This window comes from Camelus ferus, chromosome 3, assembly GCF_009834535.1.
Source record: "Camelus ferus isolate YT-003-E chromosome 3, BCGSAC_Cfer_1.0, whole genome shotgun sequence".
Classification (NCBI taxonomy): domain Eukaryota; kingdom Metazoa; phylum Chordata; class Mammalia; order Artiodactyla; family Camelidae; genus Camelus; species Camelus ferus.
In genome coordinates this window covers 77,365,622-77,386,216 of record NC_045698.1, presented here as the reverse complement: position 1 = coordinate 77,386,216, position 20,595 = coordinate 77,365,622, and the positions used below count along the sequence as shown (strand labels likewise).

The window sequence follows — 20,595 nt, the reverse complement described above, 5'->3', positions numbered from 1 at the left end:
GAGCATATACGGATAGTATAAACAAAATCTCATCTTAAAAACATAAGACTTTTGCTTTCTGAAAGACTATATCATAATTTTCATTTAAATTATTCTTACCAGTTAATATAAAGTAAAATATTGTATATAATTTAACCTGTATATATTGGAAATACTCAGGGTGAAAAACAACCATGACCCTAATACATCCTCTCTAGGGCAATGACCCCAAGAGATAGAGCATATGATTCAAAATGTATTTCCCCCAAATAATGGTCACGGAATTATAATACAATGCTGCACACAACCCCACTACAGCTTACACAAAGAAACAAAATGAAACCAGAAAGCTCACTATATTATCCTTATAAAAATTCTGCTCCCTACGTTAATCTACCTTCCAAGCCCAATCCAGTTACCCAGTTCATTTTTTCTAGACTATTTCTGGTCTGCAAAGACTGTACAGACAAGGAAAATGCTGTCTCATCACCCCCATACTTGGCTTGATTCTTAGAAGGGACTCAGTAATTGTAAGTGGAAACAGCCTCAGCTTCAGCCTCCTAAAGGACGACACAACCTGGAGCTCCCCATATGGCCACCATATTGATGCCAAGAGCCAAGGCACAATGGGTGCTGAACATGGCCCACACCCTAACCCGGCGTTGGCACCTGCCCACGTGGAACCTTCACAGCAGCTGCTCGGAAGCAATGGGATCTCTGAGACAGAGCAGCTTCGAGTGATCAACTGACTCAGGCGGAATGGAGAAGAGAACAGATCTCCAGACCCTCCACTGAATCAAGATCAATCCTATTTCTGTGGCTAAAACTCCACATGACCTACTACAAGGGACATTTAACAGGCTTCATTTTTACCTCTTCTGAAGGAATACTGATTACAACTTAAATTCTGACTGAATTCAATTTCTTTGCAGCAAAATGTCATTTGATAAGAACTTTAGTATAGAAACTTGCTTAAAAAGAAAAACTCATACATTCTTCTCAAGACCTCTGAAGCGTATTTGCTTAAGTAGAACCTACACTGTATGGCATATGCTCCCAGCTGAGCAGCAGTGTTGACGGGGCAGGGCAGCCGGCCCTGAAGGACATCTTGCTTCACCTGCAAAAAAAACTGATATCTAAAAGAGAAATGGGGGAAAAAAAAAAAAAGAGATTAATGGCATCTTCCACTATCCAGACCTGTAGTTTCAGACCCTGAAACCCATCAACTTTAATGAAAATAAAGCCACTCTCTGCTCTTTTGTCGGGAGGCTGTTGAGTGATCTGGGACTATTAAACACACTGCAGAGACAATCAAGGCAGTGGCTGAAGAGTGCAGGCTCTCAAGTTAAACTGGCTGAATTGCATCCCAGCTCCAGGACTCACTAGCTCTGTGGCCTTGGGCAGCTGGTTCACCTAACAGCCAGGTTTCTCAGCGGTAAAACAGACAAGGAAATATTTCTACCTCATAAGGTTGACGCGGAGGTTACATATAAGCTATTCTTACCATCTCCACTACTGCCTCTGCCACTACTACTAAGACATGCTCTCACTGGGACATGAGGAACAAATCACAAGGACACAGCCTATATGCCATGTGTTATCTACAGGGTCTAAAATCATGGGTACAGGACAGAAAGGTCATAATAATGTAATTTCATCAATCCTGCTTATTTAAGATGCTGCCCATTATCTCTGACTTGGCTCATTCCATTTGCTGAAAGAAAACCTGTTGTAATAATAATGCCTCCCACTGTTCTAAACATCAGTATAGCAACTCATTCCAAGTATTTTACATACAATAACTTAAGACTTTAAAATGGGGTTTGATATCATAATTATCTCCATTTTGCAGATGAAGAAACTAAGAGACAAAAAGAGGTGAAATTTTCACAAGATCTCACAACCAGTTAAGCAGCAGAACCCAGGCCATCTCACCCTAGAACTCTCTTAATCAGGATGCCATGCAACCTAGGCTAGCTAGTGAGAGAGGCCAGAGGTTTGTGAACCAACACAATGAGCCTCAGCCACCATCACCTACAGACACACTCTCACACTCTCTCTCTCTCTCTCACACACACACACACACACTCACACACTTCAGGCTGTCTTTAGTGATTTGTCTGCCTTTGCAAGATGACTCGATGTCAATGGGAAGGGCAGAAAAAAAGCACAGGAAATTAATTAAATCAGCTGTGGTAAGTTTCTCTTCTCCAAATGCTTGCAACCAAAGTTCTTAGTGAGAGAATGTTAGATGCTACTCTGATTATTTCTGGAAGACTGGTATCAACCTTGATTGTACCATAGGCTTAAGTGAAAATCTTCTTAATCACCCTGAGTTTCCCCACTGCCCATCTAGGAAATGTCACCACAGTTCTCCAGACACCCCAATAAGAGAAACCCAGGAACAATGTGTAATCCCTAGCACCCACATTCAATCACCAAATCTGTTTTTTGGAGTCTGCACACTTTTTTCCATCTCCCAGTCCAGGTCACAAATCACTGGATTTCCAAAACCTTCACTACCCTGCCATTATTCATTCTTAACTCCCTGCCAAACAACCTTTCCAAGAGGTAAATAGGATTCTTAAGAGGTAAATAGAATAATGTCACTCTCTTAATTTAAAAAAAAACAACAAACAAAACTTAAGAGGCTTCCCTTTGCCTTCAGGATAAAGTCCAAGATCCCTAAGATAGCTTATAGGACTTCTACTTCTTGAGCCAAATCTCTTGCCATTAACCAATGACTCCCTCACTCCCTAATTTGCATTTACTTTTCCAGCCCTACTTAGCTATTCTCCATTCCCTAAATATTTATCTTAGATATCAAATCCACTGTGTTATATTCATCCGTGTTCCTCTTGAAGAAGAGAAGAGCAGAGTAAAGTGACATCAGTAGAACTTAAATGCAAATATATAGAGAGACATTCCACTAGAATTACTACTACTTGCTGGAAACTTGTGTTTGGCTTCACTCTCTTTTTCTATTGTTAACCTAGAATCTCTTTTCCCGAAGTATGTGTATGCATATATATATATATGGAAATGGATCACAGATGCATATTTGTCTAGCTCTATTAAGACTTTTATAACATTTGACTGAATAGTAAAAACTCTTCCCAAATGAAGAAACCGAGGAAACTAATCCCACAAGAGTTTGCTTCAAAGGGAAAGGGAAAAAGAAACAAGGAGATGAAAAAACAAAGACAGAGCTGACAGAGAGAAAGACAAGCAGGTAAAAGACACAAGAACTATAAACCACTGGTGATTGTATTCCCAGTGCATAGGGCTCAGCACACTAACTGCTCAATAAATAGTTGTTGACTTGATGGATGGATATACGAATGAACAGGCAGATGAAAATGTGAAAAAAAAAAAAAAAAGAACATTCTTTGTTGTCTCTGCGAAATTCATAAAGGAAAAAGGACATCTGTTCAATCAAGCCTCCAAGCCTCCCTGGACAGCTCGCCTTTTAATGATACTGGAGATCTTGAAGTCATTCCATTAAAAACTTCCACTAAAATCAGACGACTGAGTAAACTACCTTGAAGTAATCATTTGATTAATCTTTATCACAACAAGTATCATATTAGACAAATCTATGCTACAGCAAAATCAAGTTTTTATGTGCTAAACATTTTATCTTATCTCAGGGCCTATTTTTAACTATATATGACTTATTTTGCCTGTTTATGGGACAAAGTACAATTTAATATTTTATTTAAATAACAGGTTTAGAGTGGCTGGGTCTTTCCTTCTAAATCATTCTGATTAAGGCTATGATTGAATGCTTGAGTCCTTGCTTAGCTCCAGTTTTAATTAGATAAATCCCAGTTTGCCTAGGACAGCTCTAGCTTATGCTTATTATATATGCCTAATTATTAATAACTGTCCTCATCACTCGTCCAAGTGTTGGGGTTTGAACAACGAAGTACACTGTGACCCTAGTTTTGTGGTATGTCTATTGGAGAAAAAAAATGCTGATTTAAAATGATCTATTTAATAAGGAGCTTTCCAGAACATACTCTGGTACAAAGCAGAGACTTCATAGAGCAGTGACTGGTTACCCTTCTGTGTAAATGAATATACTGGTGTATATGCACTGTCACTCAAGCAAGACGATGAGCCCTGGAGGAAAGGCCCCCATCTTCCCCCCAACCCCACTTATCACAACAGTACAACCTGTGTAACATAAGAGAAGGACCTGAAATTCTGGCCTCACAGTTTTCTGTTCATCTAATGTTCACAAAAAGAGCTGATCTGACACCAAGGGTATACCAGCTGCTGAGGACCACTAACAGTTTACAAATGTCAGAGACAAGAATAGGCAAAGGAGATCTGCTTAAAGAAGGGGCAGAGATACCCTGTTCTTTCAGGAACCCAAACAGGAGGTTCTCCTGAGATTTCTGGGGCTAAAGACAGTGAGGAATGTGCCCACCAGTGAAGCCTGAAGTCCACCTTTCAGCGACATGAGACCCTGGTAAGGGAACTGAGAGATGTGGGGACAAGCAGAAGTTTGACTTCTGGCACCAGCTGAATGTGACACTGAGAAATCTGAGATCACCAACCTACACGGAAGACCGGACTGTTTTTCACAATCCCACGGAGAGGGGGCACAGCGTGTGACAGGAGTCTAATCGTTCTGGATAAAACTCAAATATGAGGGACAGAGGGAAATGTTTAAATAATAACATAATATTGAACATTGTGGGGGAAATGGCATGTATGGCTTAAGAAGAAGGAAAACAGGAAAGGAAATCGCCAGTGATTCTCAAGAGAAAACGACAGAGAGGGGGACTAACATTTCGCAGTTTAAAACCGATGATGAAAACACAGAACACAGAGAAATAACACTTGGCATTTGTATATTCCTCTAAAACGTCACAAGTGTCTTTGGCATCTATACTGGAATGTAGCCACACCCCAACTCTGATGTGTTGAGAACCAGCATCTTCACTCAGAGCAGGAGATAGGGACCCCAGAAGTGAATGTGTGACTGAAGGTCACTCAGCTCATAAAGAAGGTAAAACACACTCATCTTCGTCAAAAGAAAAATACGGATTACCAAATATTATAATAATAATATAATAATTGACAAGCTTAATGTCAATCTCCAACAAAGTACTACAAAATATTACAAAAATAAATACCTGTTTTTAGAAGCTAAAATGTATTTATATGAATAAGTCCTTCGGCACTCATAATATTCTCTTACCTAGAAAAAGTTAACATTTCAATGGCATCACAGATAAGGTTGTCAACAAAGTGATAGGCAGACTTACTCCCTCACTCTGTCCTCTCTCTCCAGGGGACTGAAAACATAGCTCTCTTTGGTCACTACAGAATCTCCTTGGTACTCCGTGCACTGGACAACGATGCTCCCTATAGTTACTGAACGGAGGGTGAGTGAGTGAGTGAATTCTGCGTTTACAGACAAATTCAAGAAGTGCAGGCTAGAGGGCAGCAGTAGGATGATTCACAGTTAAGTGAACAACTACGCTCAGAATGCTCTTGTTAATGGATTGACTTTAACCTGGAAGAACTATCCTCAGGGCTCCCAGTTGGTCTTTTCCTCCCTGATTTTTTAATCAGTAATTTGATAAGATAATGATCATTACTTCCATTTTAGCCACCCTACCATCTACTGAACACTTACCTGTTTGCATTATGGTAAGTACTTTGCATGTATTAACTTACATATTCCTCCCACCATCTTTTTGAAAAAATACTGTAATTCCATTTTACAGATGAGAAAACCAAGACTGAATGAAAGGTTATGCAATCTTCTTAAGGTAGCAAGTGCCACTAGCAAGTGGCAGGGCAAGGCTGCAAAACCTAGCCTGTCTGACTCCAAAGCCTGTCTTCTTAAGGAATATGTGTGTTATGCTTATCAGATCTGCAGAGGACACAGTCCTATGAATGACAGCTTATACATGGAAGGCTGTCATAATATTATGAATCAGAGCTGAAAGTAAGTTTAGCAGATGTCATGAGACACGAATTATTTAAAGGATGGTAAACAGAAAAGAAATGAGACTTGTTCTGCATAGACCTATAGAGAAAAACTAGAGCTGATGCCAGAAGTTCCAGAGATTTTTAAATTTCTTCTTGAATTTCCTACTGCATTGTGAAGCAGTAATGTTTCTCCTCTTAAAAATGTTTAAGAAGGAGTTGGTTGACATTTCAGGAATGTTTTATAAAAATGGAGGATAGGATATATGACCTTAGAGTCTCCCAACTTCAATTATTCAGAAAACACCGTAGAGCACATAGCAGCTACTTAAAGTTGATGCGATTCTATTAACTTTTGTTTTCCATAGTCTGAAACTTTATTTTCCTGTGTATCCCAGTTACTTCATTTTTTCCCTCTAAATACAATGTGCTTCTGGAATACTTCATCTAGTATGATCACTTATGTACATGAGAAGATTCAATGCAGTGCTATATATAATTTTAATAAGGAAACAAGCTAGACAGCCATCCACAAGGGCAGGAGTAAAACAAATGGGTTAAATGGTGAAAGAGGTCTGTAATAATCATATTAAATTGTATGATTTTCAAAAAAATACTATACATATGGAAGAATAGGTAAAAGCATGTTTACTACAGCTTTACTTTTCATATTAAAAAATTAAAAACAACCTAAGAGCCAATATAGAGTAGGCTGGAACAATTTTCCAAAGAACTGAAGCAAGATAAATGTTCACCTTGAAAATGCTGGCCAGTGCTTTGCCTTTAGTAGCATATTTTGGGGGATTTTGTCTTTTAGTCTCAGTTTTTACTTTTGCCAAAATTATTTTATGTAACTGACTCTGCTTTTAGGGTCCATTATGCCTAATCATTTAAATTAATATTTTCATTCAAATCAATGACTTTATCTTTAGGATATAGTAAGTACATAATCTCAAACTAAATGCACATTTAACTTACCTAAATTCAATTATATGCTTTGGACAAAAAACCCCCACAAATTATTCTAGATCATGGCTACTAATTGTAAGCCAACTATGTCATATGGTTCTTAAGCACATGATCTTATAGAAAACTTGAGAAAAAACAGGCTGTACTGAATATATTGTGGGGTTGTACATTACACACAAATCCATGGATTCTGTTAGTGACATAGGGGTAGATTCTGAAGGGAAATTTCTGTTCATCATCAATATTTGGTGAACAGATGTGAAGTAATGCACTTATATAAAACTGGTCTTTTTCCCTTAACACTAAATCAGGTATCTTTTGGAATCTAACTCTCATTTAAGATGTAACTCACTGAACTCCCAGAGCAAAGAGAGAATGGAATAATAAATGCTAACATTTATCAAGCACTTACCTATGAGCCTAACACAACCAACTTGTAAGAGATTTACATACATTATTCCATTTAATGCTTACAAAAACCTTATGAGACAGGTACAGCTCCAATTTTACAGTTGAGGAAGCTGAGGCACAGAGAGTTTACTGACAACCTCAAAATGAACTTTCCTTGTATTTTCATAAAATGTTGTTCCTTTGTAATTCCCTAGTGAGTTACAGATATAAATGTGCTTTTATACCACTCGGGCTCAGTTTCCCCCTGAGCACGCAACTCAGAAATCCCCCCTGATAGCAAAGACTTCATGAAACTCCCATGTAAACATAACGCCTCCCCTCAACATCCACGACACAAGGGCCCTTCTCCTGTGGAGGTGTGCTCGGAGAATGCCTCTACCTGCACCTGCTTTTCCAAGTGCTCACTAACGATGTGGTGATGGAGGACATGAAAGCAGACATCAGTACAGTTCTACAAATGAGGCCTAATTACAGCCCTTCAGAGCCAGAGACGAAAGGTCCAATTAGTCACTCTTCTGTGTGCAGTCCAGAATCGAGACAAAAGAAAGTGTAAGGAAAAAAGATGAAAGCATGGAACAGACACAAAACCATAGACTGCCTTTTGAACAATGCATTAGGCTTTCTTTATTTGAGCCAATGATGGGTTCACTAGGAAAACTGCCCTTTCAGAATTAAGGAAAATGCTTCTGGTTTTGCTACCACATGCAGTCAGGTCACTAGTGGAATAAATGAAAACATAATGCTGTTGTCTGCTCTTTATAAGTCACTTTCAAATGATGGCATGGACTGTTTTAACAATATAATCGATACCAATCAGAAATTCTGCCTTATCTGAAATAAAATCAGTATCTGATGACAAAGGTGAAATAATACATTATAAAGCATTGAGTTTTTTTTCTCTTCCTTAATACTAAAAGCAATTATCTCTTCATTTTCCATAAAGATGACTGAAACCCCTAGACAGCTGATATTTAACCTACAACAATTAGAGAGAAATAAGTGGCTCTTCAAGTTTATATTTACATTTGGAAACTGAGCATCAAAATATCCTCCCTTGACGCAGTCCATATGGCTACTGCCCTACAATTAAAAGGCCGAATGCATCCTTCACAATAATGATACTGAAATATCCCACCACCGCAGATGCAGAATCTATCATCATGCCACCCGGCTTCACGTCATTGTTCAAACACATCTATCATGAGTCTGAACTGAACTGCCTCACGCAACTCTAGTTTAAATTTAAGTCCCACGAGAGATATGTTACAAAGTGCAGGCAGACACCCATCCAAATGTTTGACTCCGATCTGTTTTAAATAAAGCCTTATATATATGTCATACATGTACTGATCAAAAACCAAGTCAGTACTATACCTGGTTATTTCTTCTTTAAGCTTACATGGGTCTTCGGCATAGAATTTAATACCAAAATACAAAGTATATGGAGGTCCAGCTAAAACAAGAAATAGAAATTAAATTTCACTTTACAGATTAGTCAAAGTTGTAGTGTAATATTATACAACTCTTAAAAATTACGCTCACCAAAAATATTTGCAAACCATATATTGAATAAGGGGTTAATATTCAAAATATGAGAAACTCACACAACTCAACAGCAAAAAACAGATAACCCAATTAAAATATGGAACCCAAATAAACATTTTCTCCAAAAAGACATACAAATGATAAAAAGATACACAAAAAGATGTTCAATATTACTAACTATCAGGAAAATGCAAATCAAAACCACAACGAGATATCATTCCACACCTAAAAGAATGGCTACTGTCAAAAAGACAGAAGTGTTGGTGAGAATGTGGAGAAAAGGGAACCCCTTATGCACTACTGGTGGGGATATAAAGTGATGTAACCATTAGGTAAAACAGCATGAAAGGATCTCAAAAAGTTCAAAACAGAGCTACCATATGAGCCAACAATCCCAATACTGGTTATTTATTAAAAAAGAAATTAAACCAGGATCTCCAAGAGCTGTATATACCCCTATTTTCAACACAGCATAATTTATAAAAGTGAAGACATGGAAACAATGTAAGTGTTCAGCAACAGATGAATGGACAAAGAAAATGTGCTATACATATACAGAAAATATTATTCAGCCATAAAAAGAAGGAAATCCTCCCATTTGTGACAACACGGATGAGCCTGGAGAACACTATGCTAGGTAAAACAAACCAGACACAAAACAACAAATACTGCCTGATCTCATATATACATATTATATATATAATATATATATGAGAATATATAAATGTGGAATCTAAAATAGTCACACACGTAGGTGCAGAGAGTAGAATGGTGGCAGGGGGAGGGGGAAATAGGGAGATGTTGGTCAAAGGGTACAAAGTTTCAGTTTTGCAAGATGAATGTGTTCTGGGGATCTAATGTACAGCATGGTGACAATAAATAAGGATGCTGTACTACATACCTGAAATTTGCTAAGAGGATAGATCTTAATTTAAATCTTCTCATCCCACCCCAACCCCACCCACACACTGGTAACTATGTAGAGGTGACAGATAAATTATTTAGCTTGATGGTGATGCTCTTTTCATAATGTATGCACATGTCAAAACATCAAGCTGTACCCCTTAAACATATACAAATTTTGTGTCAAAGATACCTCAATAAAGTTGTTTAAAAAATTATACTCAACAAGAATTTCTAGAGACACAGAAAATACAAAATGAAAAAACAAGAGTTGGTGACATTAAAACCTCAACTATGTAGTTATTTATGTACGTATAGGTTTATGTGCTCATAAACACAAGAAAAAAGCCAGGGCCAAATACACCAGAATGTTGCCAGTTCTTCTCATCTCTGGTTAGTGAGATAAGCACAACTTTCATTCATTTATAATTTTTCCATTTTCACATTTTCTACAACATGTGTATTTTTTCAGAATGAAGAAAGATTACTCATAAACAAAATAGTTTTTAAAACCATTCACCTGCCACTGACTGTTGCAAAAAGTCCTACTCCCCCAAATCTGCAAAAAGCTGGAAACAATTTAGATGCTCAGCAGCAAGTGGATCATTAAAGTCAACTGCAGGGTATATGTATGGTACCATGCAACTGTTTAAATGGGCAGAGGGAGTACTTTATGTACTGATTGGAAAAGATCTCCAAGCTATATTTCTGACTGCAGGAATATGACCCATTTTGTATAAGAGAAAGTTATCTGTTAAAATATTGGTCCTCCTCCCCCACAAAATAATACATAAGAAATTACTAAGAGTGGCAAACTTTGGGAAGAGGGACTGGAAACATTTTCCTCCACCTTTACTGAGGTATAATTGACAAATTAAATTAAAAGATATTTAAAGTATACATTGTGAAAGCATCCCCCCCATCAAGTTAATTAACACACCCAACCCCTCACGTATTTACTTTTTTACCTTTTGGTGAGAACATTGAAATTCTACTCATAGCAACACTGGTAAGTCAGAAATTTCTTACTATGTATATCTCTTACCTTAAAAAAACCCAAAAACTATCAGCTATGTGGTAGGATTAGGAACAATATTTGCCTCATTCTTAAACTTTTCCGACTCTAAGAGTATGTTCTTACATATTTAAGAAGACATTTCTTATCTCAGTCATTTACCACACTCAGAAGAGCTATATGCACAAATGCCAAATATATATGAAACAAAGTCTGGAATTGTACCTGAGAAAATACAAAATATAATTAAACACTCATATCATGCAAAAGGACACAAGCCCCTTGGGTGCCAACAATGTTATATTTTTACTAGAAATATTTCTATTTCAGAGGCTATAAATCTAACTTGCACTGTTTCCAAAACTGCATACTTCTGAGCAGTGTGGTAACTAGATTTAATATAAAATCTGTTTTAAAACGGATTTGTTACTTGGCACACCAATTAGTGGTCATCGTTACTAATCTTTTCTTTAACAAAAGCTCTCCCACACAAATAAAAAAGATGTGAAACAGGCACGTGTGTAAAAATACTTCCACCTACACAAGGAGATGCCAAGTCTCTGATACTGTGTAACAGACATAAAGTCTGCTTTCATTTTTAACTAAGTAAATAAAGTCACAAATTTACAGCTTGGGGAGAGGAAATTACATAGAACAACAGGTAATAAAGCCATAATGCAGTTTATAATATATCAACTATATTATTATTTACTACTATTATGCCACACACATGTTCTGTTCGCAGAACCCCTGTTCCTAGCACACAGAGGACAACCTATACTAGGACCCAGCTCCCCTCCCTTAATCTACTACGCCTTCCTGCGTAAGGCACTCAGTATGCTGGAGCTTTTTCAGAAACTAAATGTTTTTAATTGAAGTACAGTCAGTTACAATGTGTCAATTTCTGATATACAGCATTATGTTTCAGTCATGCATATACATACATATGTTCATTTTCATATTCTTTTTCATTATAGGTTACCATAAGATATTGAATATACAGAAGAAATTTGTTTTTTATCTATTTTATATACAGTAGTTAATACTTGCAAATCTCCAACTCCCAATTTATCCCTTCCCACCCTGGTTTCTAGAAACATACAGAAACTAAATTTTAAAAGAAACTTAAAAAAATTTTTATCATTAGAGTTGATTCTATACGTTTGATTTCTGTTTATTAATCACTGTTTTTATCTCTGAAAAGTAGACCTTTATCCCTGAACAGGGATGTCAGGGAGGCACCGACTATGAAATATTTAGAAGAGCCAGGAAGTCCACACTCTGCCGATCTGTCTGTGTCAATCACGCTCTGTGTTACTGAGCAGATGGGTCTGCTGTGCCTGCGGGCCACGAGGATTGGCATCAGGGGACGAGAGGAGCGCAGATGCTGCTGAGACAGTGCACAAAGGGAGGAAGGCCTTGTCCAGACTCCAGAGTTGCTTTTAATTCTCTGGAACATGACAAATTACACCCTACTCATCAAGCCCAGCCACTTTAAATGTGTTTAGTGATGAGCAGTTAAGCAGAAGTTTGAAAAACATACAATTAGAAATATTCAGTTTGGGCCAATTTTCTTCAAGGACTTTTGGTCCAAACAAGCCCTCTCTTTCCTACTTACATATAAAATGTCTTGTGTCCAAAAATAAAAATTACCATTTGGTCATATTTGATAATGTACAAAAATGTTTCCTACACACTTGCTTCTCAACAAGCACCTGGTAACATACGTAAGGCAGGTGAAGCTCCAAGGAGGTAAAGCAACTTGCCTAAGATCACAATGATAAGAATCTTGTTTGCTAATACCCAGAGTTCAGTGCTTGCTGGCCACACTACTCTGCACAGCCTCACAGGGAAAAAAATTACACCACCTTTAGAATAAAGAAATACTCCCATACACACCTCACTGTTTAACAGATCAATCAAAGGCTAAAGAATTGGATGTTTGGGAGCAAGGATACATCTAGCCAAGTATTTTCTGGCTTCCTATTCTAAGATTGACTAGAAAAATCAGATGCTGACAAAGCAAATTCCTAAATTATCATCTTGATCTGTGTCTTTCCACAGAGTCTACCTTTAAGAAATTATGTCAAGTAAGTTAATATTGCTTTACTTTAGTAAAATATACAGAACCCAGAAACTGAGAATCCTCTAATCCACCTTTTGTGGAGACTAATTTCAAAGCCTTTAATGATAATAGCGTCTCCCATTAGCTCAGGATAAATAAATCAGGACTTGCCTATGAGAATATTGGTAACTAGCAAATGTTTCATCATTTTTACAGATACCCTTTTGACCCAATCTACTGGAGACGTGAGAGCCAGTCTCCTTCAGTAATTATCAAACTATCTCATGAGATGAAAGATTATGTATTCTTTGGTTATATAATCTTTCTTCAACTGTAGTATCAGTGTTCTATTCTTGTTGTACATCAAAATTTTTGACAGGATGACATTTATTTAGGATATGAAAGTAACTACATTATAGATTATAGATATTTACATAGAATATTTCATACCATGTTCATCACTTGGATAGAAATCCCAACTTTTGTCTTATAAGAAACCTGTGTGTTTGTTTTAAAATAATCATTCCTGAAATTTTTCTAATTTTTGAACTGGTATATTTTAAGTATGTGGCTCAAATGGACAAGACAGGTATTTACTGTATTTGTTACTATACATATTATTATATGCATTTATTATTATATATTATAAAGTATAGATTTCTAGATCCTGAGGGATGAAAGTCTTTAAATTGGACCACCTACTGTTCATACGAGGAAACCTCATGGAAGTTATCTGCATTTATATCTAATCATATGAACCCTGTGCTTCCCCTCGGCCTTTAGTGGGCAGTCTGCTCATTCAAAAAGCACATAGTTTGAGAATTCAGAAGGCCAGGGCTTTGGTCATCCCTCTGCTACCAAGCAGCTTCTCAACCATGGCAGGTCACAAACTCTTTCTGAATTAGGATTTACTCCCATTTAGGCTGAGTAGGCAGAACTTGAAGAAGTCTAAGGTACATATTTGAGGGTTCTTTCTCATCTCACAGGTCACCAGCCCCATCATCTCTAAAACCTGATGCCCAGTCCTATCCAGAACACTGACCCCCAGCAGCTGTGTGTGCACTGACCATGGAAAAGCCCAGATATGGCTGAGTGGACTGAAGTGAGCTACCAGCTCAAACTGGGCTGGTCAGACTCCTCCCACTAGCATTTGGAATTGCCATTCAGAGACAGCCAGCCCAGCCCCTGTGCCTAGGGCTTAACTTGGAACCGTGGAGGTTTCCATCATAGACATGGAGAAGCAGAGAGAGCCAGTCGACTGAGAGAAACAAAAATGATGCTGATGTTCAGAGAAACAGTAGTCACTGAGTTTCCGAGGGTTCTGCAGTTCTTAGCTTCTATTTCCTTTCTGAGGCACAGCTATGTTCCTGCCCTTGGGGTCTGTAAAGCACCATGTGGCCAATTTTACCAGAGGGAATGAGCCAACACACATGGAAAGTACAGACTCAGAATGGAGGTAAGAAAGGCCAGAAGAATCTGCTAGGTCTTATCAGTAATAACTTGAACATTAGCACTATACGGTTTAATGACACAGTTTCCATTTAGGAAGATGAAAAAGTTTTGGAGATGGATAGTGATGATGGTTGCACAACAACATGAATGTACATAGCACTGCTGAAGTGTACACTCAAAAATGGTTAAAATGGTACATCTTATGTATTTTAGCATAATTTTAATAAAGATGATTTTAAAATAACTACTCTTTTGCATACTTAAGGACTGCAAATGTGTGGGCGTGGGCACATGCAACATTTATAAATAAAAGCCTGGGCTATGGAAATCAATGTTAAAGAACATAACTAATTAGGCTCTGAGTCACCTATAAAGATTCATACTGATAAAACCAAAACCAAAATAGTGGAGTCTTTTCTGAAGCCATAGCAATCTTTCAGGTTAGGAGGGCACGCCTGAATTACTGACTCAGGCAGCTGAATCTTGTGAAGGCAAAACCACTCCTTCACCCAAGAAACTCAAGCACTTTAAAAGGTCGAATGTCTACCCCTTTTTCAAACCAGTGCCTCTCTGCCCTTCTGTTTTAAGGTGAAATTTTAAAGATAATAGAAAAGTCACAGACAAAAGTCCAAGGCAGGTGCACACAAAAGCCAAATTCAATACTAAGAGCCACTCGGTCTTTATCAGCACAAATCTAATCAGGGCTTGCAGAGACCAGGCAATGCACACACACCCATTTCCATATTTCTGGCACTCAAGTGCTAATGTTCATTTCTGTAGTACTAAAGCCTGTTTCTGCACCCATTTCATAATGGACTTTATATCATTCTCAAATTTTAACAAAGTTAAAATCAAATACCTACTGTTGATCAGTTCTTTGTGTTCAGCCAGGGTTTTCGCAGGATCCAGCCAATACTGTGTGAGGAAGCAAAGAGATTAGTTGCTCTTCATTGGCCTTCACTTCAAGAATATTTGTGAAGTGCTATTTTTTAAATGACATTTAAATAATAAATCATTTAATTCATTATATATACACACAAACATACATAAGCACTTTCTGCAGTTAGAACAGTAAAAGAAAAGAAAAAAGATGTCAATGTTCAGAGAGAAGCAAAGAAGAGAAACAGTATTTGGGGGTTCTTAGTTGAATTCTCATAGTGGTTGTAAGAGAGTAAGATTCTTACTGCCTTTGGTGGGTGGGAAGACAGTGGCCCAAATCTCTTTTCAGAGTCCCCATAACAACTCCCCTACAGACATGTCTCCCCCTAAAATGTCTTCACTCTCTTCACTTCCAGTCCCATCCCCTACAGATATCACTGCAAGATGTGAGGAAGAAAGCCATCAAATTAAATCAAACCCTCATTAAGTATCCAGGAGAGGCGGCTCAGCACAGTGGCTGAGGGTCCGAGTCCCAGAGCAGACCCAGCTGGATTCTGTCCTGGCTTGCCCCTCATCATCACCGTGTAACCTGGACAAGTCACTGGACATCTCTGAACCCTCCTCATAGGCTTGCTATGAGGATTAAATCAATTAAATCATGCAAAGTCTTCAAAATAGCCCCGGCTCACTCTAAGTATGCAACACATGCTAGTGATGGTGATTATTAAGGTGTGATGGTGATTCTTAATAAGTGCCATTAGCCAGTCTAAGATACTTGCTTATTAAGTCAAAGGAATCTTCAATGAACACAATTCCAGTGATGGGAGAATCTGGAGCCCTGTGGAGAGTCTCTCCTTTAAATCTCACCTTTGTGAAGTATCATCACTGAAAGAAAAAGAAGCCTTCTGCCTCATGTCCCTCTGGGGAAGAGCAGGAGAGGAGCACACCAAGCACCAAGGGGCATCGAGGGCTCCACACATTGGAAGGGATCCAGTCAGGGGAGGGCAAGGTGGAACATTTTCCCCCATTGTCCTTGTCAAATGTTGGCGATCCCAAAGGCCTAGCTAACCAGTTTCCATTTTCTCATGTTCCTGGATGAAGAAGGGGCAATTTCACATCAGGGAAGTAAGAGTTCATCCACCTTGAGCCACTTCGTTCCCAGAATTCTTGTGTTTGCCTCAGGTGAAAACATTCACACTCCTGACAACACTGGACCAAGAATCACAAAAGGAGTCTAAGAGAACCTTCCTGCCCAGGCCCCCCTTCCCTGGCCCTCTGCTCGGGCCAGAAATGCTTGCTCTGCTATATAAGAGTAGCAATAATTATAAACAGTAATTATAACATTTCATATAACCTCCTTACCTTTTATTGCTAATTATATATAACAAAAAGTATTCACCCTAAATTAATGTCATCATCATTTTACTATAATATTTTATTACAATATTTAACTCTATTCATGTATACATAATCTCCACTGTTTGCCACTCAGAGCAGTTTCAGTTTTTCCAACTTTTTCAAAAGGTAAGCAAAATAAACGTATAGCAACTCATAACACAACGTCTATTATTCTGCTCCTCATCAGGTCTCAATACTTGAAGGTCTGGAAACACTGACTTTTACAATAAAAAAGTATTTGAAGAAGAGGCCATAATCAGTGAACTGCTTTTGGAGCCCACAATGACTAAAGATGTGGCTTTGGTGTTAAAATAAATGGTCCAAAGGGAAACACTGATTCATCCAATAGAGTAAAATCGATCCAAATAGTAAGCTGTGTGTTGGACACAGAGCAGAGCCTTCCCTCTAGGTATTTAAAGCCATGGATGCCTCACATGAAATGGAAACATTAGGTGGGTGGACTGTTTCTTGCCATTCATGTTAAACAAAAAGGTTTGACTATCCCTGGATTTTTCAAGGAAGATGAAACCAAGGAAAACACACTCAACCATAAACATTTGCATCAGGTTTCTATCGCGGCCGCTGCCGTAAGAAGTCATCACAAACGCAGAGGTTTATGACACCACCTACTTAAGATCTCCAACTTCTGGAGGTCAGTCGGTTTCTTTGCTCCAGGCTTCACGAGGCCAGAATCAAGACGTCAGCCGGCTGAGGTCCTGGAGGGGTATTTGGCAAGGAGACCCTATCGACAAGAGCACTTTTGGGAGGAGACTTGGAGTTGGGCCATGACAGATCATCTCCAGATGTCAAGGCACACATAATACCAGACCTTAATTTTAGGCCTTACCCCACAGTAAGTGCTTGGGGCAAGAAAGGAGGGCAGGAAGGAGGCCTCTGGTTTTAGTACTCTGTCCAATCTCATCTCAAAACTAGTAAAAAACAGAAAATGGAAGAGTTTTTTAATCTCTCCTTCTAACATCATCATCCCCCAGAACAAACTTCACAAACGTCTTCTTCAAACCAAATCATTGTTTGTTGGTTGGTTGGTTTTCCCCTCCAGAACGCTCCTCAGTCATTAAAAAGCCAGATAAAGAAAACAGGCAGGAAACTTTAAATGAAATAGGAAAGACTGTTAAAAATTGTCACATTAATGATAGTCCGTACACTTTAAAAAATAAATCTTTTCTTGAGAGCAGATTTGTGAGGTGAAAAAGTATAATGAAGGTTCTGAGATGAGTTAGAAATTACAATTTTGCAGCAAGCAAGGGTCAAGACTCAGCCAAAGGTTGCTCACTGCACATTAGATACACTAAGTATCCACCCAGCACTCGCCGCACATGAATCTCTGATCCAAATGGAAACCAGGGGTTATAGAGGTCAGACAATGATAAATGCCCCCAGAACATAAATAATAAACATGAGCTACCAGGTTCCATAAGCTAGCATCTCAAAATGTAAAACCCACTTACACTCAACCAAGGGAAAGAAATAACCTTGGAACCGAAGCAGCCATATTATGACAGCACTTGTCACCACACATTATCAACAAGCGATCAAATGTAGCACATGACTGATCACCATGAAACACATCAGGCAGCTGCTCCATAACCAACGAGAGAAAGGGGCACAGAATTTGCCAATGAACACAGCATCCTCATTTTAGTTTTAGGGTCTACATTCAGAATGTAGGCTCTAAAACTGGGATATCATTCACTCATTCATTCATTCATTCATTCATTCATTATTTATGGACTACCCACTACGTATGTTCTTTATATGTCATCTCAGACTTGTCCTGGAGACTGCAGTAAAACAAACGTGAATGAGACCTTCCCCCCAACCTTGGGGCACTTACAGCCGAGCAGATACACAGACACAGAATTACAGTACAATGAGGTGAGATAATAATGTGTACAAGACGAATACTTAGGAGCTAATGAAATGATGTAAAAAGAAAATGAGCTCTGCAGGGTAAGTACAGGAAGGAATCACCAAAAAGAAAGCCTGTGAACACAGCGTGCTCACAAATAAAAACTTTCCCAAAACACAAAAATGGAGAACAGGGCCCTAAGATTCTATAAACATGGTATCTATCTATCAGCTCAACTAGTCTTAAAGCAAATCGGTCCATTTTTAAGGGACAACATAGAATGTAATCCTCCAAGTCCTTTAGAGCTGAGGACTTACTGAAATCAGTGCTGCCTGATAGCTAATAACTATGCAGATAAGAAATCAATGTTCATGAAAGACTTCCAGGAAAATAAGTGGCCCATTCAGTCTTTCTGTCTGTGCCGGGTGGAAGGGAAAGAGAATAAGACAGGGCTGAGCAAGGGTTCATGGCAGTGCTGGGCTATAGGACAGCTTCCCTGACCTGCACTTGCCCACCTAGACAGTCACAAGGAGAGACAGCCTCATCTCTCTCATTCTGTAGGAAAATCTTTCCATCAATCACTCTCCCCCCTCCCTTCTTCCACTTGCTCTCTCCTATTTCAAACCTATGTCCTATAGTTTTGTATATCCTCACAAGCTGAATTAGATCCTATTTTGCAGGAAGGTAAGATGACAGCTAACCAAAAGAGACCCTGCTCTCTCCTCCTGATTTCTACAGTGGGCTTCCTAACACAGGATGATGTTAGCAGACTGCAACCCCAATACCCAATCACTAAGGAATGAAGATGACAGCCCTCTTTGGCAATGACCCTTTGCCAGGGTACAAGAATCCAGCAGTTAGGTGGCCTTACCTTTTCAGTCCTGTCAGTCTTAATAATGGCATTTATGCAATACAAAGAGAAATGACAGAAAGGCCCAAGTTCCTTCTTACTCTGACAGTCTTGGCTAAATGCCCCGAATGCCTTTCCTCCACTGATCATGTCTCAATTTCATCAGTGTCTTAGGTAACAGCCTCAGAATTAGGTTTAAAAACTCTAACACTGTCCAGTAAACCAATATCCTAACCTTCAAAAGATATATACTAAATTCAGGGTCCAACCTTTCATTTCACAACTGTTCTTCTGGAGTCTCTGAGAGCTCTAATAGAAGAATAAGCCTAAACATTTTTAGGTAAAGCATGAACAGTACGAAATTTAAAAGCTTTGCTGCATCTTACTTCATGCTGGGCATAATGCTGATTCTCCTTTGGAGAATCTAAGAATGCCACAATGATTACTTAATAACATCTGGAGATCAAGAAAGGCTTTAAAAGCACACAGTCTTCATCAACGTAACAAAATAACTTCTTCATCTAAGGGAGTATAAAGAGTTGACTATCTATAAGTGACAATGGAGCCACAAAGATCTCAAAAAAGGATACTATAAATCATTCCCAGGGAGTTCTAGGACTGGATGTAATTTGCACATATGTTCCTAGAAATTCAGGACTCTGATGATAGCTATTTATGCTTTTTCCATGCTCATTTCTCAAGACCCCTGTACAGACAGATCTCAGGCCTTCTAAGCAACATTCACATGACGTGGTTTTAATTTGCTCCTTAGTACAAATGACAGAAGCCTTAGGATCTCAGGTAAAACCACCATAACAAAGCTAACTCATGGCAGGGACAGAAACCAGGGCTTGTCATTAGGCCATCAGTGTGGGAATTATATGGGGAGTGGCTCATAACTGGGCACATTTATCAACAAAAGTGGATTTCAATGAATCACTGTTGGACCACCTGGCCCCTCAAGAAGAGTCACTGGCCCCAGGGACTGTTTCTCAGTTCTCTCCAATGGACCCTAGCACCATCTAAGACTTAGAGAAGTAACAACAGTAACAGCTAACATTTATTAAATGTACCAGGCACTGCTAAAGACTTGACATGTGTTCATTCATTTATTCCTCTTAATAACTCAGTGGATTAGGAACTACTTTAATTACCATTTTGCAAATGAGGAAGCTGAAGCACTGATTAAACAACTTGCCCAAAAGTACAGAACAGCAGATCCAAGGAACTGAACCCCCTTCCATCTTTGTTGGAATCAAGCCACTCTCGAGAATATTGTCTGAACAGGAATGGATAACCTCAATTTCAAG

General features: G+C 38.6%; 1 protein-coding gene across 2 annotated transcripts in view; it reads right to left on the bottom strand.

The window, feature by feature from the left end:
* Positions 1-20,595, bottom strand: part of EPB41L4A (erythrocyte membrane protein band 4.1 like 4A) — a 220,599-nt gene that overhangs the window by 92,197 nt on the left and 107,807 nt on the right. For both annotated transcript variants that reach the window (XM_032476504.1, XM_032476505.1), the window contains exons 4-6: positions 15,152-15,203; positions 8,683-8,761; positions 1,018-1,115 (exon numbers count right to left, since the gene is read on the bottom strand). In XM_032476504.1, coding sequence (XP_032332395.1) covers positions 1,018-1,115; positions 8,683-8,761; positions 15,152-15,203 — 229 coding nt within the window. The remainder of the gene's footprint in view (positions 1-1,017; positions 1,116-8,682; positions 8,762-15,151; positions 15,204-20,595) is intronic.